The sequence below is a fragment of the Stegostoma tigrinum genome, chromosome 16 (genome assembly GCF_030684315.1).
Source record: "Stegostoma tigrinum isolate sSteTig4 chromosome 16, sSteTig4.hap1, whole genome shotgun sequence".
In the NCBI taxonomy this organism is placed as follows: Eukaryota; Metazoa; Chordata; class Chondrichthyes; order Orectolobiformes; family Stegostomatidae; genus Stegostoma; species Stegostoma tigrinum.
Window position 1 is genome coordinate 35516075 of NC_081369.1, and position 27158 is coordinate 35543232.

The following is a 27158-nucleotide window of genomic DNA, read 5'->3' on the forward strand; positions in this document are numbered from 1 at the left end:
GGTAGAGGTGTGGAATGCATTGCTGGAGAGGGTAGTGGAGTCTGCCTCATTAGGGGCATTTAAGCAGCTATTAGATAGGCATATGGATGATAGTATAAGGTAGGGGTGGGGGTTAGATAGACCTTAGGTTTAGGGTAAAAGTTTGGTACAACATCATGGACTGAAGGGCCTGTACTGTTCTATAATTAGCAAAAGTGTGTGTGATTTGATCAGCTTATGATAACAGTTGAGGGAGTAATCTTAGCCTATGACCTGCTATTCAGAACATTTGACATCCTCCAGTACAAAATAAAAGGTTTTACACTATTGCATGAGGTTTGAGAAAACACATAAATTTTTATTTGAGCTGGTAAATTGTATGCTTTGAGAACTTGACTATAATTTATTTTCAAACCAATAGTAAAGTTGTATCTTGTTCAAATGTGCAGTACCCACTTACAGCAGACAGATCATTGAGACTCTGCTTTACTAAGTGTTGTATTTTATGTATTTGGGATCTTGTGTTGTAAAGTCTACAAAGAAAATGAAGCCTAAAGATATCATGGAGCCTGAGGACCAAACGTCAAACTTTTTCTTGGTGCCAACAATCAAGATGATAAACAGTGTTACTGCAGGTGGCAGTAGAGTATAGCTGTAAGCCAACTTCCAAATTCCAGTATGTGCGAATTCAAATCCAGGTGAATTTTTGACTTAATCTGGAAATATTTAATGTAGTTAATCACTAACATTAAAATATCCTTAAATTTAGATAATTATTGTTGAAATAAGTGAGTGTACAAAATGTGGAATTTAAAAATACAATTATACAAACTTAACATACAATAGAATATACACCTTTGAAAATCTGAATATGGGTTATTTTAGAAGCTTGTACAGAAAGCCAGTTAATGAGTCCTATCACCTGAAAATAGAGACTCCCCATGAGTATTAAACATTCTTGCTTCTTGACACTTGCACAAGATGTTTTATTCAAATTTGCACCATGAGCATTGCCTGATTCCTATTAAGATGTTTACTTGTTGAAGCTTCACAAAAATCAAAGTAATGAATACTGCCTCTTAACTTTCACAATTTATTTTTCTTTTAAAACTCTTCGTCTTTGCAGTCATTCACCTTTTTTTCTAACTGCCAGTTGAATCCCACATTTCCATTATCAAAGTTCCTTTAAAAAAAACTTAATTTTTCCTCTTTTTGTGGTAAATGAATGCTGGGGTGGATGTGGGAATCTTTTCACTTTGCTCTAAAGTGTAAGATGCTCTGATTCTTACCTCCAAAACCTGTCTCTTGCAAACTTTATGAATACAAATGCCAATAATTTTTCATCTTTTAAATATGTAATTGGTATTATGACTTACCACAACTTTGAATTTGAGACATGGTGACCCTCAGGTTAAACTCAGCGCAGGCAACCTATGGTCTTCTCTTTTTATTGCACACATTTCCCCCTGGATTTGTGTTGAAAATGTAATGGACTTGTCAAGTCACTAATTCATTTAAATATGTAGTTAAGGGACTGCTAATCTTGGTCTCCTTTGTATATTAAATCCTGGATAACCAGATTTATATTTTAGATTTTAACAGCCATTTAATGATGTGAATTTTTAAATTATTTACCAGGTGAAAATACTACTTACTTACTTACTTACTCACTCATCTCCCACCTCCCACAAACTGTTAGTTGCGCTAGAGATGAAGGGTGATTTACTACTTCTCAGGAAATGCTTGATCTTGATTTGGTGCATTGCTTTTCCACTGTAGCGCAGATCAGAATCATAGATCTGACTGTATCAATTCATACTGGCACACTAAAGAATGACGATCCTTCAATATAAATTTCAATTAATAAGTACACTAAACATGCATCAGTGAGTTTTTTTAACAGCACATTCAAAGTGTCATAATATTAACACAATGGTAAATATTTCTGATAATTGCAAGCAGTAGCTTTTACTTTGAAATATTATAAAAAGTGCAGAAATTTTTTTCAATATGACAGGAAATAATACAGCCATTAGTGCCTGATATCCATCTTCAGTTGTTAAATATTAAAAGTGAAGTAGTAGATGATTTTTACATTTCGGTCTCTGCTGGTGCCACTTCCATCAACAGCTGCAGATATTTGGTAATCGGCCCTGGGGACACAATTAAGACTATTTTGATGACAGGTCACTGGCAATCATGAACAAAAGATAGAAACTATAATGGGACCGTTCCTGGTCTGAAAATGATAGCAATAACCTGCTGATTCCAGCTCATCACTTGGTCTCCTCGCCTTCCATCTTAGATGTCAGCCACCAGTATTTCAGGACACATTCCATAAGTTATGACTGCATGTGCGCCACCCATCCTCCAGGTCCCATCAGTAAAGTGGAGTTCCAGTTGCTTCTGTGTTCTATGTCTGGGGCCATTGGCAAGAATTGTGCAATGCAACTATGGACTGACGGTACTTGTCTGAGTGCATGAATGGACTTGAAAGACAGCATTGGTACCAGGGTTCCCAAGATAATCCAACGGTGACTTAGTTCTTACATTTGTGGTGATTGGGAAAATACAAAGCGTGGTGGACCATAGGGGCATGAAGCTTGTTACTACAACAACAAATTTCAATAACTTTGTCAAGCATAATTTCTCCTTCATGAAACCATGTTGACTGCTTGATTTTATTATGTGTAATTTCTAAGTCCCCTACATGTACATCCTTTTATAATAGATTCAGTAACATTTTACTAATGACAGATGTTAGCCAGCCAATAATTACTTGCATGTTTCCTGTCTCCCTTTTTGAATAAGGATATTATACTGGCAATTGAGTTTTCTGGAACTTTTCCAGCATCTTAGCACTCTATCTCAAGCTACTTCTAGTAACCTAGGATGTAACCCATCAAGTGACATATTGGTTTCAGACCTATTAGTTTCCCTTGTGCCGTTTTCTAGTAATAGTTATTGTATTTAGTTCCTCCTCCTGTGTTGTCCTTTAATGGCATTCCAAAGAATCCAAAATCTGTCCTCTCCAGTGAAGACTGATGTAGAGTATTTCAGCTCTTCTACAAAGCATTTAAATGAGCACTTGAAATGCCACAGCATTTGAGGCAATGGGCCAAGAATGGAAAGTTGGATTCGTGTGGTTAGATTGGTAGACTTGAACGGCTGCTTCTGTGCTGTATAATGCTGACATAATGTAATCTTTTCCTGATATAATTCCACAGCCTGATTGTCTAAAAGGCTGTGTTGATTTTGGCCTCTCTCTCTATTTAATGTTACTTGCTCGTTTGCCCTCCTGGTTTATTTTCTACCCCATTACTTATTGGCTTGTACAGCAAAGAGTTTCTTAATCATTATTATTCAGTTAACTGCTTGGAGATTTTTCATTCACGTAATTATGGGCATTACTGGCTTAATAAACCAAAGAGGTTTTACAACAATCAATCAGTGATAGTTTTATGGTCACTATTAGACTGACTCTTAATTCTAGATTTTACCATGCTCATATTCAACCCCATGTTTCCTCAGTTATCAGTCCAATGCCATTGCCACTGCATAACCGTCTCCCGTTGTGGGATTTGAATTCATGACTCCAGGTCTTTAGTCTGGGCATTTGGATTACTAATGCAGTATTGTTACTACTATGCTCTGATATGAATCCAAAAGTACAGTGACCATAGCACAGATCTTTGGGGAACATTATTTTCTGCTATGGTCCTGCCAGGAAAGACCATTATCCCTGACACTTTTATTATTGGGCAGAGTATTTTCTGCAAGCCCACTCTAACCCCTATTTCGTGAACTTTGTTAACCAGAACTTTAATTTTTGCCAAAATCTATTGAGCTTTACATACAAGATCCATTGCTTTACCTTCAACGTATATTAGCTTTGGCTCTTCTTGCTTCAATCAATTCTGTCTAAGTGGGAAGTGCTGGTACAGATGGGATCCCCAATATCATAACTGATTGCAGAAGCAGCAATGCAAAGGTTAGAATGGACATCTCTCTCACTATCTCACCTCCCCAATACAACCCAAACTTTGGGTCTGATAATGTAGATACACCTTTGAAATTGTGATTTTGAAATGCACTAAACTGGAAGAAACCCATTGACACAAACAATGTGCTGACCAATATAAAATTCATGAAGGAAGAAGAGAACAATAATCAACTACCCTTCCTGGACGTAATAGTAGAACTTAAAAACAACTGGGAACACCAGGCTACCGTATACACACGTATAGACCAAATACTCAATTACATGAGCAACCACCCCACTGCCCACAAACAGAGCTGCGTCTGGACACTATCTAAACAAGTCACAACACATTGCAGCAACCTGGAACTACACAAAGCAGAACAAGACAGAGCCTTCAAAACAGTTGGATACCCAAAAAGCACAATCTGCTGTTGTGGTCTGGCTCGGACATAACACGACCATACATCAAGGACATTTCAGAGATGACCACAAGAATACTCAGACTCCAAGGTATCAGAGTAGCCCACAAACCAACAACCGCTCTATGATGACTACTGACGAACCTAAAGGATCCTGTACCCAAAACCAGCAAAACTGGGGTAACATACAAAATATCATGCAAGGACCGTGAGGAAACACTACATTGGCCAAACTGGAAGGAAATTGACTGTACAGATGCACAAACACCAACTAGCCACCAAGAGACATGACCAATTCTCACATATCTAACTACACATGTAATAACAAGGAACATGAATTTGACTGGGACAACACATCGATAATCATGCAAGCCAAACAGAGACAATGCCAGGGAATTCCTGGTGGCCTGGTATTCCAACCACAACTTCAAGAAACACATTGAATTAGACCCTGTGTACGAACAACTGAGAAACAAAACCTGAAATAATATGAATCTCCCCAGCAAACTAAGACACACAAATAACAAGCAGGACAGAACACCAATGCTTCACCAGAGGTGCACTGACAATGTTATCAAGCAGGGTGATGAAACATTTGCAACCAAACCCAGCAGCTCGGTGAGCATGACTACAACTTCAGTGTTTATATCTGTGACCCATTTGATATTCCTTGTGTAATAGCTGCTACTTCCACCTGCCTGCTGGGATAAATAGCGTAAGGATAAGCATTCTTGTCTTGTGTTTGATAGTAATGTTCTTACAAACTCCAGAGTTTAAAAACATCAAATTTACTAGTTATATTTTGTAAATTGAGATGATGGTATTTTAACTAGACCAGTGATCCAAAGGTCTAGTCTAAATTAATTTTTTTACAGGTTTAAAATACATTAGTTAATATCTTGTCCTCTCAGTCCCATCATAAGCTAGATTCTTAGGGTTTCAATTTGAGATATATTTAAGGACTGTTACCACTCAAACAAATCCTCACTGACTATTCTGGTTCTTCCCTCAAGTTGCACTTTTTCTTGATTCTAATCTCTGCTTGAGGAATTGATTGGACCTTGATCAAAGGAATATAGCTCAGATATGGAATTCAACATTGAAATTTAACCACTTCCCACACTGTGCTGTGTTGCTCCATCACTCAAAAAAATGACTGGGCTCATTCGGTTTAATCATCAAAGGTTACATTCTGCACTGTTTTTAGGATAAACATACTTGAATTAGTTTATAAGTTGAATCACTTCATTATCTGTTTGGTTTGGTATTGCTTGTTGTCAAATGAACTGATAATTATATTAAACAAAAATAGTGACTACTTACTAATCACTTTTCGTGTCCAGTTGAAGTGCAAGTAAATGAACAGGACATAAAATATCAATCCTCCAACAATAAATAGTGAACAATATAGATATGCCAACTCTGGAGAGTCAATGATTGGAGCAAGAACCAAGTAGATAGAGACGATAGTCACTACAATTGGCAAAACCATTGGGATCTGAAACAAAAAACGGGTTAACAATATGAATATAGGAATGGTTTGAGTTTTTTTTAAAAATGCAAGTCAGTTTTCTGACATCCAGAAGCACCTCAACAAGTACAAGAACTCTAATTCAATGTAAGAATGAAGATCAGGAGTAGGCAGTTCAGTCCCTCAAGTCTGCTGTGTCAAGTGATGCAAACGTGGCTGACCTCATCTCAGCCTCGACTCTACTCTCCTGCTCACTCTCTATGACCCTTCAATCCATTAATAATTAAAAATCTGCCTATCTCTTCATTAAATTTACTCATTGTCCCAGCATGCACTGTAATCTGGGATAGTGAATTGTGCAGATTCTTTTAGAGAAGTAAATCCTCATCTGTTTTAAATCTGCCATTGTTTATCCTAAAACTATAACTTCTTGTTCAAGATTGCCTACAAAAGGAAACATCCTCTCTATCTACTTTTTCATTCCCCTTTAGCACCTTCTATGCTTCAAGTAGATAGCCTCTTACTGTTATCAATCCCAAGGGCTAAGATGTTCAATCTTTTCAAAAGACAAACCTCTTACCTCTGGAATTAATCTAGTGAATTTCCTGTGAATTGCCTCCATTACAACTGCATCACCTCCTCAAAGAAATAGATCAAAACTGTACTCTAGGTACAGAGATAAAGGGAACTGCAGATGCTGGAGAATCCGAGATAACAAAGCGTGGAGCTGGATGAACACAGCAGGCCAAGCAGCAGCGTAGGAGCACAAAAGCTGACGTTTCAGGCCTAGACCCTTCTTCAGAAAAGGGGGATGGGGAGAGGGTTCTGAAATAAATAGGGAGAGAGGGGGAGGCGGATCAAAGGTGGAAAGAGGAGATGATAGGCGGCGAGGAGACAGACAAGTTAAAGGCGGTGAGGATGGAGCCTGTAGAGGTGAGTATAGGTAGGGAGGGGATAGATCAAAGGAGCAGGATGAGGTTAGGAGGTAGGGAATGGAGGTGCGGCTTGAGGTGGGAGGAGGGGATAGGTGAGAGGAAGAACAGGTTAGGCAGGCGGGGACGAGCTGGGCTGGTTTTGAGATGCAGTGGGGGTGGTGGGGGCGAGGGAAGATTTTGAAGCTTGTGAAATCCACATTGATCCCATTGAGCTGCAGGGTGCCTGAGTGGAATATGAGTTGCTGGTCCTGCAACCTTCGGTGGCATCATTGTGGCACTATAGGAGGCCCAGGATGGACATGTCATCTAAGGAATGCGAGGGGGAGTTGAAATGGTTCACGACTGGGAGGTGCAGTTGTTTGTTGCGAACCGAGCGTAGGTGTTCTGCAAAGCGGTCTGGCCTACGCTCTGCGCACCTATGCTAACCTCATCCCGCACTGACCTATCCCCTCCCCACGTATACTCACCTCTACAGGCTCCATCCCCGCCCCTTTAAGTTGTCTCCTCTCCACCTATCTTCTCTATCCATCTTCGATCCGCCTCCCTCTCTCCCTATTTATTTCAGAACTGTCTCCCCATCCCCCTTTTCTGATGAAGATCTAGGCCTGAAACATCAGCTTTTGTGCTCCTAAGATCCTGATTGGCCTGCTGTGTTCATCCAGCTCCACACTTTGTTATCCCTGTACTCTAGGTACAGTCTTACTAATACTAAAACCTCTGATCTGTTTTTTCATCTCGAAGTGCTCATGCACACAACTAAATTTCTTCCCCCCAGTCACTAAATCACCATCACTTTTTTTAAACTTATTAACCACCACCAATAAATTACTCATGTTTTCCAATTGACTAATATATTTACAAAGCCAATTAAGGGCAATGCAACCTACCAATAATGCTCAAGAGAGGGAGAAGATCTGATCTGTTTTCTCTATCTACATGTTTAACTTTGTAAACACTAACTCAACAACCAATCTGCTGGGTACTTAAGACACATGCTTTCTTGGAAGTTTATAGTGCACTGTTCCAAATGATTTTCTGACTTCTTTAAATAAAACCTCAGAAGTGAAACCACACATCTATTTATTATCCAGACTATATTATAGAAATGTTGTTTATATTCTTATCATCTTTAATATCTGATACGTCATTTACTTAAAGACCATATATTAATCTGATTTTTGGAGCAGGGCTTGCTCCATTCACTCTGCGCATCAACCTGGTATTGCAGTGTTTCCAGGAATGGAGGGGAGTGGGGCGGCACGGCGATTCCATCCTCGGGCAACTGTCTGTGTGGAATTTGCACATTCTCCCCATGTCTGCATGGGTTTCTTCCAGGTGCTCCGGTTTCCTCCCGCAGTCCAAAGATGTGCAGGCTAGGTGGATTCGCCATGCTAAATTGTCAGTTCAGGGATGTGTAGATTAGGTGGGTTTGTAGAGGGTCTCAGTCTGGGTGGGATGTTCTGAGGTTCAGTGTGGACTTGTTGGGCCGAAGGACCTGTTTCCACACGTTAGGGATTCTATGATATACTAATATATTCATATGGGAAAGAAAGACCACATAACTCTAACCTTTACTGGTCTATTCAGACTTTTTCTTGTAAATCTCATAACAATCAGAGAGAATGTAGTCAGTCCATAAAAAATCCAGGAAGCAAAGCTGAAGTAATTTATAAGGGTGTTAATATCCGCTGGAATTATGTAGAGAATAGCCAGAAAGCCCTGAAAAATAGAGTGCAGTATAACAGTTAGGTAACTGAAGAGTAGTTACAATTGAAATTACATTTAATACCAGAACATTTATCAGCTGATTTCAATTCCAAAAAAGAACACAAAAAAATCATCAGCAAATCAGAAATCATCTTAAAATATCTATTCCAAATGTCTCTTCCATTGAATAAAAGTACTGTTTAGTTTTTTTTGTTCTGTATATGCTAAAAAGACCTCTTTTCAATTGGATCAGAATTTTCCAGCAAACCTGTTTCAAAACACAAATTAGAACTGTTGAAGAATGTACTACCTTATTGTACTAACTCAACCATCAAGAAAGAAAGTGCCCATTCTACCCCCTTATCATGCAACAATACATTCAGGGAGCAATTTCTTTGGTTTCACAAGCGTTGTTGTTTTATTTAGCAGCATTAAGGCAAGCACTTTTATTATTCAATCCTGGATACGGAAGCCCGACTAATCTTCTCTTAAGAAGAATTTTGATATAATAAAGAGGTCTACAGAATGAGTCTAACCTGTTAAAGTATCTACTAAAGTTTTAAATTTCTACATTTGTTAATTTTCAATGGCAAAACTTGTCTTCAGCTATCTTTCTGATCTGTTGTAACATAGAGGTTTGTGAAAGGTTATATTGTTGACTTTTGTTTTGTGATAGGGTGGTATAGAGTCATAGACTCAGCACAGAAATAAAAAAGTTCTTCAGCTTTTTGAGTGTGCTCCAGTCAAAATGAAGCATTCAACAATGCTAATCTCATTTTCCAGCACTTGGTCCATAACCTTGTATGCATTGGAATCATAAGTGCACATATAAATACTTCTTAAATGTTATGAATGTTTCCAACTCAAACACTGAGTTCCAGATTCCCACCACCCTTTGAGGGAAAACAATTTTCCCTCACATCTCCCATAAATCTCTGCCCCAAACCATAAATCTATGTCTCTTAGTGATTGAGCTGTTTACCAAAGGGAAAAGTTCTTTCCTGTCAATGCTCCTCATAATTTTATACATCTCAGTCATGTTCCCCCCTCAAACCTCTTTGCTGCAAGGAGAATAACCACAGTCTATCCAATCTCTCTTCATTCCTGAAACTCTCCAGTCAGGCAACATCCTAGTAAATCTCAGATTGTGTAATGATGGTGGTGTAAAATACTTGGCTGATTTTCACTCTTTATTCATTCTTACATAAATTTTGAACTGAATTCAGGATTTAGACTTATGTTTGCACTCGGTGATATCATATCTACAAGTTACTGGTTTCTTGACCATAAATAACTAACTCTAATCACAGCTATTGCTAATGAAATGGCACCAGATAATCTCATAATACAAGAAAGGGAATTCTGTTTAAGTTGCTTTTTAAATGGCTTGCATTCCAAAGCACTATCCTAAAATACAGACCCATCGTAGTTATTGTTAGTTATCTATGGCAAAGCTTCAATTAAGTTAGGTGTGTTGGACTAGAATAGTAAGTAAGTCTCACACAATCACAACATTTTCAACATTTTCTTATACTTATTTGGACAATGTATAAAATTTTTATTGATGTTGACTTTCCATTATTTCTACTGCTGTGCGAACACCAACACAATCTTACTACCATTTTATTATCATTTTACAGCATAGCACCAGGCTTTTTGAATTTTTTATAGTTGTAATTGAAAACACAGATCACTTACATTAAACAGGAGAGCTGGTGAAGGTGTTAAATATCTGACATTGATGTACGACAAAATCTTAACCATGTGACCCTCACGGGCTGTGACAAATGTAAGTCTGTTGAGAAAAGATGAAATCAGAATAACTGCTCAGATGCACAAAAACATTTTGACTATTAGTTAATTTTCACAAACCATAGAGAGCTTGAAAAAGACTATTGTGTACAGACTGATAGGAGCATACTACATTTTTGTGATCAGTGTTTAGGAGTCCCGAAAGAACGTAAATCAGGAACAAAAACAGAAGTTGCTGGAAAAGTTCAGCAGGTCTGACAGCATCTGTGAAGAGAAATCAGAGTTAATGTTTCAGGTCCACTGATCCTTCCTCAGACCCCAGAACGGTCAGCAGACCTGAAATGTTAACTCTGATTTCTCTTCACAGATGCTACCAAACCTGGTGAGCTTCTCCAGCAACTTCACTGTTTAGGAGAAAGTGAGTTTGTGCCCATTTCCCTCTTCAATATTAGCAGAGAAAAAATGTTTCTTTTTTTTTAAATGTGCATGTCAATCTATTTCATTTATTTGCCATTTAATAATGTTCCCTGAGCCAGAAGCAGATTATATGACTGAGCCAGGCACTAAAAAGGAAGTAGAAATAAGTTGAAAGGAGCTTGCACCTGTTAACATATGTGATCTTTGCTCACGGGGTAGAACTGCTGTGCAGTCTGTCCCATTGTTATTCGGATTAGTGTAAACAGAAAGGCACCTATCTCAGTGATCCTCATCTCGTCACTGCCTCCATCCAGAGTTTGAAGCTGATTTCTATCAGCTACATCTGTGGAACATTTGCCCATTGCTTTGAGTCAGTTGGGCTCACTTAATGTAGAACAGGGTGATTTCCTGCTCTCTGACCAATATGATGGAAATCAGAATTATACACAAGATGGCACAACGTAGAAGGAGCCCATTTTTCAACCGGCTGACTGCAAGAGCAAATCTGTAGCTCTAATGCTTCTGCAATTTTTTTTCTCTCTCTGCATAAAAATGATCTAATTCTCTCTGAAGCCAGAATTGAGTCTGCCTCCACTAAACACTCAGGCAGTGTATGTGGGATGTTAGCCATTTATTACATTAAAAAGCTTTCCTCTTCTTGCCATTGGTTCCTATGCCATTCAACCTAATGACAGTGTCCTTTTGATTTTGAATTTTTACCAATGGGAAAAATTTCTTCTTACCTATTCTGTCAAGACCTCTCACGGTTTTGAAAACCTTTATTAAGATTTCTCCCAAACATCTCTCCAAGGAGAAGGGCTCAACTTCTCTAGTACAACTCCAGTATTTTGGGACTACGTGTTATTTTCCACATTGGCATTACAGACTTACCTCTCAACAGTGAATTACTTGAACTCTGCCAAAAATGAAAGCAGTTTCATTCTTTGAATGAGAGATAATGGGAACTGCAGATGCTGGAGAATCCAAGATAACAAAGTGTGAAGCTGGATGCACACAGCAGGCCAAGCAGCATCTCAGGAGCACAAAAGCTGACGTTCCGGGCCGAACCCAGAGCTCTGATGAAGGGTCTAGGCCAGAAACGTCAGCTTTTGTGCTCCTGAGATGCTACTTGGCCTGCTGTGTTCATCCAGCTTCACACTTTATTATCAATCTTTGAATGAGTTGGTTTCCACAATTGTGTTCATTAAAGCTCCCCTCTTGTGCATCATGATGATGTGAAAATTTCACAGCTTTCACCCCCTCGACTATATTCAAAAGTATACTTTTGAAAACAACAGTGTATTTTAGATTATTGTCTTGCCATATTGAGAGATGAGCTTACGAATAACATTTGCAGTGGTTTGTAAGTAGATTCCTGTTCATACACTTAGCCAAAGAAAATGTGATACATTGGAAACAAATTAGGAAAATGCGTATTTGTTTACGGTTTTGATGAAAAGCTTTTTTTTTACCTGCCAGCTGTGAAACAAGAACCATTTGCAGCTCCAAAGGTAGAAAATACGACAAAAAGTGGAACTAGCCAAGAAGCTGGTGTGAGGACCCGATCACCAAAAGTCTGTTGCAATAAATGAATGATGGACAAGGTCACAAATTTTCCTATTACAATGGCAAAGAATTTCAAAAGAAATTTAATTTCATACATAACTCTAGTTGGTGGAATGCACAGTAAAGTTAGAAGACTGTAAGAAATAGGAACAGAAGTAGGGCCGTTTGATCCCTTAGCTTGTTTTACCATTCAGTAGGATCATAGCTGATCCAACGTTTCTCACATCTGGATTAAAGTACAATACTAAAGTTTTGGCACTTAAAAATCATGCAGTTAATTTATATTTATTGTAATATTTGAATTATTTCTCTTTAAGTCATTGACTATTCTTGTGCACGATGAGTTAAAACTTAATCAAACATAATTATGTATCAATTATCAAACTGAAAATCTTTGTAATGAAAAGGTGGTAATCTATGTTTTCCTGGGGTAGAGGTAGGTGCTACGAGGGGGCATAGTTTTAAAGTGAGTGAAGGTAGATATAGCAGAGATGTCAGAGGTCAGTTCTTTACTCAGAGAGTGGTAAGGGTGTGGGGCATTTAAGCAGCTATTAGATAGGCATATGGATGATAGTATAAGGTAGGGGTGGAGGTTAGATAGACCTTAGGTTTAGGGTAAAGGTTTGGCACAACATTGTGGGCGGAAGGGCCTGTACTGTTATATGTTCTATGTTCTATGTTCCATGTACAGTGAGGCTTTTATGCTGCCTACTTGCAAATGACTAAGATAGAGTCAATTGACACCTGACTGAAACTTTCCATATGTTGGAGGTTTCAGCCCAGGTAGCACATGATAATGGTGGAGATACACGAAGAGAAACTGACTCTCTTTCAACATATTTTGGGCACATTCTCAAATCACTTTTAATCGGAAGACTTATAAATAGATCAAGGTCACTACCGGATAATATATATTTAGATTCTAATTACCATCTGCACAGATTCTCTGGAGAAGCTATTTGACCTGCTTAAGAGAGTGTATTTTATTGGTCTTCCTTATGTTCAAAGGTCTTGATATGCAGAATCTTTACTGTGTAAGTGGATACATGTTTCCTGATCCTGATCCTGATCCTGATATGAACCACGAGTTCCTATGCTCAATTCAGTTGAAAACTTCTATGACATTTAGTAGTGAAAAAATGATTTCAAAACAAAAATCAGGAAAACTGGACTATAGTTTGAAGTGGAGTATTATAAACCCAGTTGTGGCAAACTGGTTATGATCTGTGCACCTCTACATGTCTACTATGAGAGAAAGCTTTGAAATTTTAAGGTTGCACTTCATAAATTGAACATTTTATTTTACAAGGCTAACATTTTCTTCGTTAGAAAATGTCCAAATATATGTCTTGTTCAGCTCTTCCAATGTATATTTTAATTCTTATCCAAATTTGTATCAAATTCTAGCATTTTTCTGAATTGGTACATCTAATTGTACAATTTTACTTCTAGCTGTGAACTTATATACTCTATATATAATTAAGCCAATTTCAGCTCAAAATATTTCAATAAACTTTGACAATGATATGAAGCGTTACTCCATATTATCAGTAACTTACGAAATCTTGATGTAGAAACATGTGCAAAATGATACATCATTATTTCCTATTTAATTTAATTCTGTTCTATCAAACTTGTATTAAATATGTACACGACCTTTTTAGCATAAATTGTTATTAGGCTGAATAGGGGACTACAGATTTGTATACAAGTAGAAGAGAATATATACAAGAATAAATGTAATATTCTACCTATCAGCTTTAAGTAAATAAAGATGTTTTAAAAGCAAATATTTCCTGAATCTACAATCGTTTACAATTTACTTCCTAGACCATAAATGACAATGGGTTGAATAACACTAATCAATTATGATTAATCAGATATCTTGAATCACTTTTCTCATTGAGTTTCTGTGAAAGTAGCTGCCTTTCAGTTTCTTTCTGACTTGCGTTTTGGACAGGAGGAAGAATTTGAGCAGTAGGTGGGTTCTCAAACTCTCAATTCAGATTTCCTCTTTCAAACAAATAACACATACAGAATTTGTCTTCAATCATCACTAGATATGCAATTGTGTCTGGTTTATTTCCAACTTTGTACCAGCTCAATTTGATATCTCTATTTACTTTTGGATACCAAATGATACTGCTTCCATACAAACTATTCCCGTGTGCTACCAATGAAATTCCTTGAATAATCACTGTCTAAACTTTTTTCTATTCATTATGGGACATTGGATTCAGTGACGGGCCAGCATTTATTGGCTGCCCTTGAATGGAGTGCCTTGCTAGGTTCTTTCAGAGGGCTATTTCAGACAATCACATTGCTGTGGTTCTGAAATCACATGTAGACCAGGCCAGGTGAGGATGGCAGATTTCATCCTCAAGTGTGGGAATGGTGACTGACGACTAGAAAATTGCAAACGTTGCGCTCTTTTCAGAATAAGGAGGAGGGATAAGCTCAGCAACTAGAGGGCAGTCAATTTAATATTGGTGTGAAACTATTAGAAATAATACTGGAGAAGAAAATTAATTGGCATTTCAAAGTAATACAGGAGAATAATGAAAGTCAGCATGAATTTGTTCAAGGCCAATTGTATTTGATTAACTTGATCATACTGTTGAGGTAGTTTAGAGGATTGATGAGAGTTGATGTAGACTTTATAATGAAACTGTTCAAATATGTTACGACAGATATCTGGAGCAGATGGGACTTCAACCCAGACTTTCTGGACCAGAGGAAGGAACACTACCACTGCAACTTGTTAGCAAAATTAAAGCTCTTTGGATTAAAGGGACAAAGGCAGCATGGATACAAAATTGGATAAGGGAAAGAAAGCAGTGAAAATACTGAATCTTATTTACAGGCTGGGGAAAGTGGTGTTTTGTGAAGATTTGAATTAGGACCACTGCTCTTATTATTTACATTATATATGTGTGCACACAAGGCATAATTTCAATGTTTGCAGATAAACTCAATTGTAGTAAACAAAGATAATGGGAACTGCAGATGCTGGAGAATCCAAGATAATAAAATGTGAGGCTGGATGAACACAGCAGGCCAAGCAGCATCTCAGGAGCACAAAAGCCGTAAACAAAGACTTTGGGAGGATTTGTATTGGTGAAACGGGCAAATACATGGCAGGTGCAATTTAATAGAAGTCAGGAATCCTTCATTCAAAAACCTCAGAACCAACTGGTTTTCAGATGATAGGCATTTTTGTTTCTTGGATCTAGTTACTTGGCCTTTTCAGGTTTATTTTCCCAAATGGCCTGAACAGACCCATAGACGTGCTGAGTTTGGCACTTTGAAGAAAAACTTCATCTTTAAGTTTGTTCAGGTTCGTTCGATTCAAAGGAAGTACTTTTTCCCCCCAAAAAGGGGAGAAAACAGATTCAGTGTGTCAACAGGTTCGTTAGGGTCCACTTTCAAAAGGACTTCTGTTATTTTTAGGTCTTTTCAGATTTCAGATGTTCGGATGATGGATACCTGACCTGTAAAGTGAAATGACACATTTCAGAAGGAAGAAAGCAGTGAGGCAATAGAAACCAAGTGTAGGAACACTGAGGGCTTAATTCTTTAAAGTTGGCAATGGAAAAAGCTATATTTTAGAAAAGCTTATGGAATCCTGCATAATAATAATGATATTTAATAATAGAGCAATAACAGTAATCAAGCAACAGAGTGCAAACACAAGGTTATTTTTATATGTCACTGATTAGGCCTCAGTTGGTATAATGTGTACAAATCTAGATACTACACTTTGGAAGGATGTCAAAGCCTTTAAGAGAATGTAGAAGAGATTTACTGAGAGTTATCAGGGATAAAGAACTTCAATTACATGTAGAGAATGAAATGTCTGGAGTTGGTCTCCTTAAAGTATAAAAGGTTAAGAGATGTTTAAAATCATTAATTGCTTTGATACAGAAATAAAGAGAAATTATTTCAGAGTCAGTATGCAGAAGGCATGGATTAAAGCTGATTGGCAAATGAGCTGAAGATAATATGAGCAAAATATTTATTTTCTGCAATCCATTATGTCCTAGAATGCATTGTCAGAAATGGTGATGCAAGCAGATTCATTAATAATATTCAAAAGATAGTTTAAAAAGTGGCTTAAATGAGAGACTTTAGATGGCTGTAGGGAAATTGAAGGCATTTGGAATTATTTAGATAGCAAAGAAACAACACAATTCTTGCTTCTAATGAATTGCTGTTTCATTTTTCAATATTGTTTCACCAAATATCGCTAATCCCAGGACCTTTTACTTAATCCAAGTTATTGCATCTGTGTATATAGGCATATTGGTAAATTATTTCAAGTAACTTTCCAATAGGTGGTTTACTTTTTGCACATTTGCACCATTGCCTTATTCAATGATGCAGCAATACCATATGTAAACAAATATCCTCCGCCTTATTTGCTGAAGTCTAGATCTTTTTGTTTTATACCCTAGAAGAGTGTAAGATCTAGGGACTGATAATTATTCTATTTGTAGTACTGCTATTGGATTCAACACTGCCTCATCTGGGCTATCATGTTCACATCTGCCAGCAATTACTGCATAGACCAGTGACTTAGCTGGACAAAACAGCCAGCCAATATTGAATTACCAAGTCAGATAAGGTTATTAGGAAAAAAAGAATCATTATATAGCGAAATTTTATAAAAAAATAGACAGACATGCAACTCAACAGCCGTTAAAGTCCGAATAATAAATATTGATAATATTCAGAATGTATGCTTTGATAACAGCATATTAATTCTAGATATATTTCAGCAATGTTATGCAAAATATTTAAACCAAAGTCTAACAGTATTTTGATTAGGTCAGTTTCCAAAACGATGAAACTACATTCAAGAACAAAATGAAACTGGAACAGGCCCAGTTTTATTTAATTAATTCCGGCTTGAAGTAGGAAAACAGATAGCTTCAAAACATTATCAAAGGTAGAATAGGATCACATTTTATAAATTTAGAGCAATTGATGGCTTTTTTTTCCTCCTAGACAACCAATTATTTTGCAATAACCAGTAGATTATGATGTCAAGGCAAAGTTTGCATGCACTAATTCCCAAACAAACCTATTCATCACTCGAACATGACACCATATCATGCTTTTCATTGTAATGGAGAAACAACAACGATGGTAAATAGAATGAGAAACCTAGATTTGTTGAAGTAAACTGTACAATCAAATTACTGCAACAAACAAAACAAGCACAGTGTATGTTTCTCAATTAGCCCTTGGTGGGTCACTATGCTCTTTCCTCCTTATAAATGTGATGTTGCAGGAATTATGATTTGATTCTCCCATACAAGATTTGGAAGTGAACTATTAATCTATTGTAACTACTCTGGTTTATAAGCAGAGAACTGGACAGAGTCAGCCGTGGCTCAGCATGCAGCATTTTTGTCTCTGAGTTAAATAAATGTTTCCCCACATTTACATCTTTTGCATTTACCTTTATTCTGTCTCTTCTGGATACTTATTCAACTGCTATTAGAATTTTTTTTCTTACTTCTCTATCACCTTCTCAGTTTAAGGCCTAATTCATGACTTGAACTTAAAAATCAATGTTGACATTGCAGTGCAGTACTGGTACGCCACCATCTTCCAGATAAGCAGTTAAACCAAGGCCCAGTCTTGTCCTGTCATTTCAATGTCAAAGATACCACATCAATATTTTGAAGATGACTGGGGGGTGGGGTTTAAAACTCAGCTAATGTTTATCCTGCAAACAGTTTCACAGAAACAGATTATCTGGGTACTATCTTGTTGCTGTTTTTGAATGTTTATTCTGTGCAAACTGGATGGCAATTTTCCACAATTAAATAGTGGCAAGTATGACATTAGCTGTGGAGAATTCAAGATATCCAGTGATTCCGAAAGACACTATATAATTGTGAGTTTGCTTTTAACTGAATTTAGTGAAATCAAGGTGAGATTTTTTTATAACTGTTACTCTGTACGTAAAGTCAATAAATGTATAAAAGCAGACACAGATTTTGTAACAGTGGACAGGAGCAAAGTCACAATCGGACAGCAAATTAAATCCTACTGCCATAGAAAATACGTTGCTTACCTTTTTGATTGAGCACCTCACAAACCTTCTGGACTTAAAACTGAGTTCAATAGTTTCAGACCAAAATCCCTGCCCTCTGTTTTGTTTCCTTTTCTGTACAAATATCGTCTTAGAGTAGTTAAGAACACAAATTGCCCATTTGACCTTTCAAGCTACCTCTGCCATTTTATAACAGCTGACCTGATTGTGGACTCATCCCCAGCACCCACTCCCCTTCTCTTACCTACTTGCCTTGATTCTTTCAATCTGTCTATTCCAGGCTTGATAAATTCAGTAACCGTCTCCACTGCTTTTTGGGTGAGAAAACTAACAAATGTCAGAGAGAAAAATAAAATTTCTCAGTTCCGTCTCCAAAATAAGGTCTTGTTCCTAAGATATGCCCCCCAGTTACAGTGTCCCCCACTAAAGCAAATTCCTCGCTGTATTTGTCCTGTCAAGACCCCTCAGAATCTTATAGGCTTTAATAAGGTTGTTTCTTATTCTTCTAAGCTCCAGTGAGTATAAGTTTAAAAGCTCTTCAATCTTGCTTCATAAGACAAACCCTTATCCCAGGGATGAGTTAGGTGAACCATCCCTGATCTACTTCTCAGGATCACAGAATTGTTACAGTTGCAAAGTAGGCCATTCCACCATATATGTTTGCACCAGCTTTCTGAATGAACAATTCCTCCAGAGTCATTCTCTCACTGTGTCTTTGTAACCCTGCACACTGTCTGTTGTTGATACAGAACAAATTCCCTTTTGGATGGGTCAGTTGAACCTGCCTCCTCCATACTCAGACAGTACTTTAATTACCTGCTTTTTGGTAAAGTTTCTGTTCATATTGCTTCTGATTTGGTAATTACTTTATTTTGTGCCCTCTTGTTCTCAATCCTTAAACAACTGGGAACAGCTTTTTCCTATCTACCCAGTCCAGACCTCTCATGTTTCCATCAAATCTTCAGCCATATCATTAGTGAAAGCTTGTAAATAGTCTTTTTTTAATTTCATTTACAGGCTGAGGGTGTCAGTGGATTAACAGTCCAGCAATAATACCACTATGCCATCGCCTCCCTGTTGAGACCCCAGTTCTGATTTCTGCGATGGGGGTTAGTTTACTTGGTTGGCTAGACAGCAGAGAGATGCCAACAGTATAGGATTAATTCCTGTCCTGGCTGAGGGTACCATAAAGGACTTTCCTTCTTAATCTCTCTCATCTCGCTTGAGGCATGGTGACCCTCCAGTTAAACCATCACCAGTTGTCTGTCTCTCTCTAATGAGCTACCAGCCATCTGGGCTGGTAAAACTAGGGTGATTTTACTTTTACTGATTCCTGTAGCACTCCACTGGTAAAAATTTGTCAATTGAAAGAAAAAACCATTGTCCATTCCCTCTGCTTTTAATCAGTTAACCAATCATTTATCCATACTAATCGAATAGCCTACACCACATGCTGTTATCAGTAACTTTGAAGTGACATTTATCAAATGCCTTTGAATTGCAAATATATCACATCTACAGGTTCTCTTTCATCCACTTTTCTTGTTGCATCTTCAAAACATTGCGAATGAATTAATTAAACATGATTTTCCTTTCACAAACTCAGATTTACTCTGCTTGAGCCCATCATAAATATTTTTTTAAGTGAAATTCACCACAATCCCAGAGGACCACAGGCTGCTTTCTCATTAGAGAAAAGTAACTGGTGGTGAGTTTAACTCGAGGATCAGCACTCCTCATGAGACAAGATGAGGTCAATAAGGCAGAGCCCTATATGGTGACCTGAGCAGGTAATAAATGTGCACTATTGGCATCGCACTGCCGTCCAACTAATGAGCTTCCTTAGTGTCCTGTTGTAACTTTCTTAATAATGGATTCTGCTAGTTTCCCTGTGACAGATGTTAGGTTAGCTATGTACAGTTTCTATTTTATGTTTCCCTCCTTCCTTGAATAAAGAATTACATTTATTATTTTCCAAACTTCCAGAATCCTACCAGAATGTGAAGAATTTCAGAAAGTTATAACCAATTCTCTTCCAAAGGCACAATCACTTCTTTTAAGACCCAAGAATGCTGGTTCTGGGGGCTTTCAATCCTGAGGCTTTATATTTTTTATTTAATTTCTTTGCCAGTGATGGAAGTTGTTTTAAATTCCTCTCTGATTTTAACCTCTTGATTTTCAACTATCTTCAGGAAGTTTTCTAAGTCTTCTACAGGGAAAACAGACCAAAATCTCTCTCCAATGCCTCTTTCATGATTTTGTTTCCACCTATCAATTCCCTAAATTCTCTCTCTAGAGGACTTACACCAGCTTTAGTTACACCTTTCCTATTTAACTACTTCTAAAATGGTCCAAGGGGCAGTGTGGACTTGTTGGGCCGAAGACCCTGTTTCCACACTGTAGGGAATCTAATCTAATCTAAAAAAAAGCTGCTGTATCAGCTTCTATATTATTGTGCTAGCGAGCTTTCTCTTTCTCTGCTTTCAACATTTTTAGAGGTTTTTTTGCCAATATTTGAAATGGGTTCAATGTTCTGACCTGTCAGTAGTCTTTGCAAATGAGTATAATATTTCTTTCAGTTTAATAGTGTCTTTAATTTCCATATTTAAGCATGAATGGTGCATCATTTTCAGAGTCTTTAGTTCTCATTGGGATAAATCTTTGTTGAGAGTTATTAAATATCACCTTACAAGTTTATCACTGTCCAACCATCTAACCCAGTTCCCAGTACATTCTACCCAACTTTATTTTCATGCCTTTTTAATTTTCTTTATTTAACTTGTGGAACATCAGTGCTAAGCTCACATTTCTCCTCTTTATCCTGAACATCTATGATCACAATCACCTAGAAACTCTCTTACCAGGAGGTTATTTAATCCCGCTTCCTTGCTCATTATTGGGTCTAAAATAATCAGCTTCTTCATTGGACCTAGAATAAATTGCCCCAAGAAGACATCCTGAACATACGCAATCAGCCTATTTTCGAGGCTACCTTTGTGATTTTGATCTATGTAATCTACATGTAGAATTAAGTCAACTATGATTATTACTAACAAATGGGTGGAATGCTGATGAGACTCCAATGCCTCACACCATCTAGGGAGAGAGAGAGAGAGTTAATATTTACAAACTACACATGCACAATTGAAAGCATACTGTCTGGGTGCATAATGGTTTGGTAATAGCACCTGTTCTGCCCAGGACTGTAAGAAACTACAGAAGGTGGTGTGTGAAGCCCAGACCATCATGGAAGCCAACCTTCCATTCAAGAACTCTAATTACCACAGAAAGGTGGCCAATATCACCGAAGACCCATTGCATCCTGGTAATGATCTCCTACAATATCTTCCATCAGGCAGAAGCTTGAACACGCACACAAGCAGGTACAGGAGAAAGATAGTAAGAACTGTCAATGTTGGAGTCTGAGATAACACAGTGCGGAGCTAGAAGAACACAGCAGAACAGGCAGCATTAGAGGAGCAGGAAAGCTGATGTTTTGGATTGGGACCCAAAGAAGGGTCCTGACCCGAAATGTCAGCTTTCCTGCTCCTCTGATGCTAAGATTATTCTTCTTTAGAACTGAATGATGTTGAAAAATGACTCTGGATTACTTAACCAGTGACATTATCACTAATGCACCACTTTTTGATTTAACTTATCCAATTTTTCATCCTCCATTTTACTCTCTCATTTGCCTTTAAAACCTATTGCCCTGTCTGTTACTCATTAACCTTAAACATTCATCCTATTTTTCTTTCCAGGGGTGATACTCGGCTAGCTGTGTATTTACAGCATTTGCAAACGTTTATATGGGGTTTGAACTTTTGACTAAGTTTTAGCTAAGAATATATGAACATACAAATCAGGAGCAGGAGCAAGTCCTTCAGGCTAATCCACTATTCAATAAGATGACTGATCTGATTGTAAACTCAAATCCACATTCCTACCTACACCCGATAACCTTTCACCCTCTTGGCTAAAATAATCTGTTTACCCATGCCTTAAAAAAAACTATTCAAGGACTATGTCTCCACCATTTTTTTCAGAAAGAGAGCCCCAAAGTACCATAACTTTTGGAGGGGGAGAAAGGATCTTCTTATCTCTGCTCTAAATGGAAGACCGCTGACTTTTAAACAGAGAGCTTTATGTTTCAAAGGACCTATCAGCTCACCTGCCATTCATTCCCATCAGCCCCTCACAAACTCCATGACAAGCTAGGCACCCAACCCATTCCACACGCACTACTCATCTATCCCCATTGTTCCTTACAGCCTGAATCCCAAATTAATACTAATTCACGCTAGCCCATGCCCCCATCCCACCTTCTTTACCCTTACACACGCCATGCAAACTTACATAACAGGCAGATCATATTCTGATATGAAATAAATATCTGTTACACAGATCACTGTATTTAAAAAAAAGCCCCACTCATGAACGAGATAACCAAGTTTGGAGCTGAAGGAACACAGCGGGCCAGGCAGCATCAGAGGAGCAGGAAATCTGATGTTTCAGGTCAGGACCCTTCAGTCCTGACTTGAAACATCAGCTTCCCTGCTCTTCTGATGCTGCCTGGCTCGCTGTGTTCCTCCAGCCCCACACTTCATTATCTCTGACACCAGTATCTGCAGTTCTTGCTATTTTGCCCATTCATGAAAATCTATTTAATACATTTAAATCCCTTCAAACACTTAACCCCTTAAAAAAAACAAAAAATTGTATGCATAATCCCGCATCACAAAGATAGTCTCTCTTAATAATTTCTTAAATAATTGCTGTAAACAACTGTGAATTTACAAACCACACCCCACTCACCAACCCTGCTCCATTGTGACAAAGATAGTTTGTGGAAAGCAACCAATGTTTAATATTGTAATAACTACATCACTTGGGCTCATGTCAACAAACAGCTATTGACATTGCTGGAATTTTTATTTTAAGTTTCACATAGACTGGCTCTCTTTCTTTTACTATTTTAAGTAGCTGATAATTTAAATAACTTGACAGCTTGATAGTTCTACAGTCATTATGCACCCTATAAGATTATTCACAACATTCTAAAGATTTGTAAATTGCATTCTGCAAAGCACATGGTCCAGTGAAAATAGGGTCTGTGTGAACTCAGCATTGCGTTTGAACAAGCCTGTTGTGTTTGGGTTACTACGTGGTTGTAATGGCCCACCCTACTTCCCTGATCAGCGTTAATGAGATCTAAGAAACAGTAGGGTACTGGAGTGAGACTTCTACATGCAGGCCCTGCCCATCGGCTTCAAACATCTGCAGCTTCATGAAAAGCCAGCCCAATATGTTTAAATATCCTTGAACAGCTACTGTTTTCTTTTGATGCTATATTAGAAAATTATTAAAGTAATGTGTCTGGAAAGAATTTACCAATAACATTCTGCAATTTGTTTATTTCTTTAACTTGAAGACTGACTAACAGCTGGAGAAATACTTACCACAGCAACAGCAGAAGACTGTAGAAGTTCTGCGGGAGTCATCACAGTAAAGTATGCAATATTAACCAGGATGTAACAAACTGTGACTAAAGGAATACCAATGATGATGGATAGTGGTAAATTTCTGTCAAATAAAGATTGCCAGCTCCAATTAGAGTGTTTAAAACTTGTAATCACAGCTTAATACAATACTACTAAAAGATAATCGTTCGTATATAAATCAACACTAAAATACTTTCATTGTTCTGGATGTGAGTTTGCTCACTGAGCTGGAAGGTTAGTTTTCAGACGTTTCTTCACCATTCTAGGTAACATCATCAGTGAGCCTCTGATGAAGCGCTGGTGTTATGTCCCACTTTCTATTTATCTGGTTAGGTTTCCTTGGGTTGGTGATGTCATTTCCTGTTCTTTTTCTCAGGGGATGGTAGATTGGCTCCAAGTCAATGTGTTTGTTGATGGAGTTCTGGTTGGAATGCCATGCTTCTAGGAATTCTCGTGCGTGTCTCTGTTTGGCTTGTCCTAGGATGGATGTGTTGTCCCAATCAAAGTGGTGTCCTTCCTTATCTGTATGTAATGATACGAGTGATAGTGGGTCATGTCGTTTTTGTGGCTAGTTGATGTTCATGTATCCTGGTGGCTAGCTTCCTGCCAGTTTGCTCCAATGTAGTGTTTGTCACAGTTCTTGCAAGGTATTTTGTAGATGACGTTTGTTTTGTTTGTTGTCTGTATAGGGTCTTTTAAGTTCATTAGCTGCTGTTTTAGTGTGTTGGTGGGTTTGTGGGCTACCCTGATGCCAAGGGGTCCGAGTAGTCTGGCAGTCATTTCAGAAATGTCTTCGATGTAGGGGAGAGTGGTTATGGTTTCTGAGCCTGTTTTGTCTGTTTGTTTGGGTTTATTGCTGAGGAATTGGTGGACTGTGTTCATAGGGTACCCATTCTTTTTGAATACGCTCTATAGGTGATTTTCCTCTGCTCTGCGTAGTTCCTTTGTGCTGCAGTGTGTGGTGGCTCGTTGGAATAATGTTCTAATGCAGCTTCGTTTGTGGACGTTGGGATGGTTGCTCCTGTAGTTCAGTATTTGGTCCGTATGTGTTGTTTTCCTGTAGACTACTCGGACCTCTTGGCATCAGGGTAGCCCACAAACCCACCAACACACTAAAACAGCAGCTAATGAACTTAAAAGACCCTATACAGACAACAAATAAAACGAACGTCATCTACAAAATACCTTGCAAGAACTGTGACAAACACTACATTGGAGCAAACTGGCAGGAAGCTAGCCACCAGGATACATGAACATCAACTAGCCACAAAACGACATGACCCACTATCACTTGTATCCTTACATACAGATGAGGAAGGACACCACTTTGATTGGGACAACACATCCATCCTAGGACAAGCCAAACAGAGACATGCACGAGAATTCCTAGAAGCATGGCATTCCAACCGGAACTCCATCAATAAACACATTGACTTGGAGCCAATCTACCATCCTCTGAGAAAAAGAACAGGAAATGACATCACCAACCCAAGGAAACCTAACCAGATAAATAGAAAGCGGGACATAACACCAGCGCTTTGTCGGAGGCTCACTGATGATGTTACCTAGCATGGTGAAGAAACGTCTGAAAACTAACCTTCCAGCTCAGCGAGCAAACTCACATCCAGAACCTCAACCTGAGCTACAAATCTTCTCAAAACTCGCTAATACTTTCATTGTTTTTAATGGTATTATATTTGCAAATTTTCAGTCTTTCTTAGACTCCCAGGCAAATTTACATCCTTGTACAAAACTCTGTAAGGATTAGCCAAGCCAGGACAGACCAGTCTGTTTAACTTCACTGGTTGGAAACTTCTAGGAAAAATGGCCCTGATATTATGATGATCACAGGGATGTGGGAACAGTATTGACATCAGTATTGACTGTGTGGAATCCGTGACATCACTGAGTCTATGGGAATTGACGAGAAGTTGTATTTTCCAATGGGCAATTCCCCTGCATCTAGAACCTGCTGGAAAATGTTCTTCAAGTTCAGAAAATCCGTAGGTTTCCCACTCAGTCAAGCTTATCCAGGAAGAATTAGAACATTTAAAACCTACTGTAACTTTTAGGTAACTATTAAGCTGAGCCCCAATTCCAAAATTACAACTGAATCTGCCAGTTGCAACTTACCCAATCTCTGTGAACCAGCCCCAAATAGACCCAGTTGCACATATTCTGCCACCTAATGCTGACCATCAATGCTTGACCTGAGACGACTCCAGACAGCCTGACCTCCCCACACCAAAGCCAACACGCCCCCAATCTCCAACTAGATTCTGGATTGACACTGTTTCCATAACCCCTTCCCAGTCCCCACAATCCCTTTGCGGTCCACTCCATGGCCAAACCTGACCTGAACTGATATTTCGCCATACTGTCCTGATACCACCCAGAAGCAAACATCCCACACTAATGGGTTTATGGACCTCAGACCTGAGAACCTCTAGCCTGCTGTGCTGACAACCCTGGACCTGACCGCTCTCCCAAATGTCAGACCTTATAACCCATCTGCAACACCTCACACCACTGGACCCAATATTCTGTTACCCTTAGCATTCATTCACATATCTGGCATGCTAACCCCACACTTAATGTCAAAGTGTCTGGCCTAGTCCTGGACACAGAACATGCAGACTTGCTGCTATGAAAGGAGTTGTAGTTTCTGCAGTTACTGTCTCACTGCTAGGTACATTAACTCCTGGAGAGGTTTGTAATGTGAGGTCCCTATCTAGGAATCTCCAGTGCAAAATATATGCAAAGGTCAATGGTTAATTTTTAACCCCAGTTGAGGTCAGAAATAGGATTTTCAACTCTGATTGCAACATGTGGGGCAATAATTTGAGAGAAAATTAAAAGTCATATGGACGAACAAGGACTTTGATCTTTTAAGGGACAATCATATTTAACTAACTAGTTTGGGTTTTTTTTAACTGAGGTAACAAACGTGGTGGCCAGGGCAGTACTAGTGATATACTATGTACATGTGTTTCTACGAAGTACTTGATAAAGTGCCACACAACAGCCTTACATGCAAAGCTAGAGCTAATGGAATAAAAGAGACAGTCACAACATAGTTACAAAATTGGCTGAATGGCAGAAAACAGAGTGTAATTCTTAATGGATGATTGTCAGGCTGGCGTAGGTTTGTCCTGAAGCTCCATCAAAGTGATTGCCTCTCTGCAGATATTATTCCGCAAAATCATGCTCACAGTGACAAACAGATGAGCCAGTAAGGAACTGATATATTCGGGCATTGGCTAAACCTGAAGCACTACATGTATGGTGTCTCCTACCCATCCTCCTCCTCCAACCAAAAAGAAAGACTGTGTGGAGGGCCAGTAAGGTAAGGCATTTTTTTATTC

General features: G+C 38.4%; 1 protein-coding gene across 2 annotated transcripts in view; it reads right to left on the reverse strand.

Moving 5' to 3' along the window:
• Positions 1–311: 311 nt before the first annotated feature.
• Positions 312–27158, reverse strand: part of slc7a9 (solute carrier family 7 member 9) — a 71307-nt gene continuing 44460 nt past the window's right edge. For both annotated transcript variants that reach the window (XM_048547217.1, XM_048547216.1), the window contains 6 exons: positions 23752–23875; positions 12135–12238; positions 10192–10288; positions 8356–8505; positions 5704–5878; positions 312–2132 (listed from right to left, as the gene is read on the reverse strand). In XM_048547217.1, the coding sequence (XP_048403174.1) occupies positions 2071–2132; positions 5704–5878; positions 8356–8505; positions 10192–10288; positions 12135–12238; positions 23752–23875 (712 nt within the window). In that variant the 3' untranslated portion in view covers positions 312–2070. The remainder of the gene's footprint in view (positions 2133–5703; positions 5879–8355; positions 8506–10191; positions 10289–12134; positions 12239–23751; positions 23876–27158) is intronic.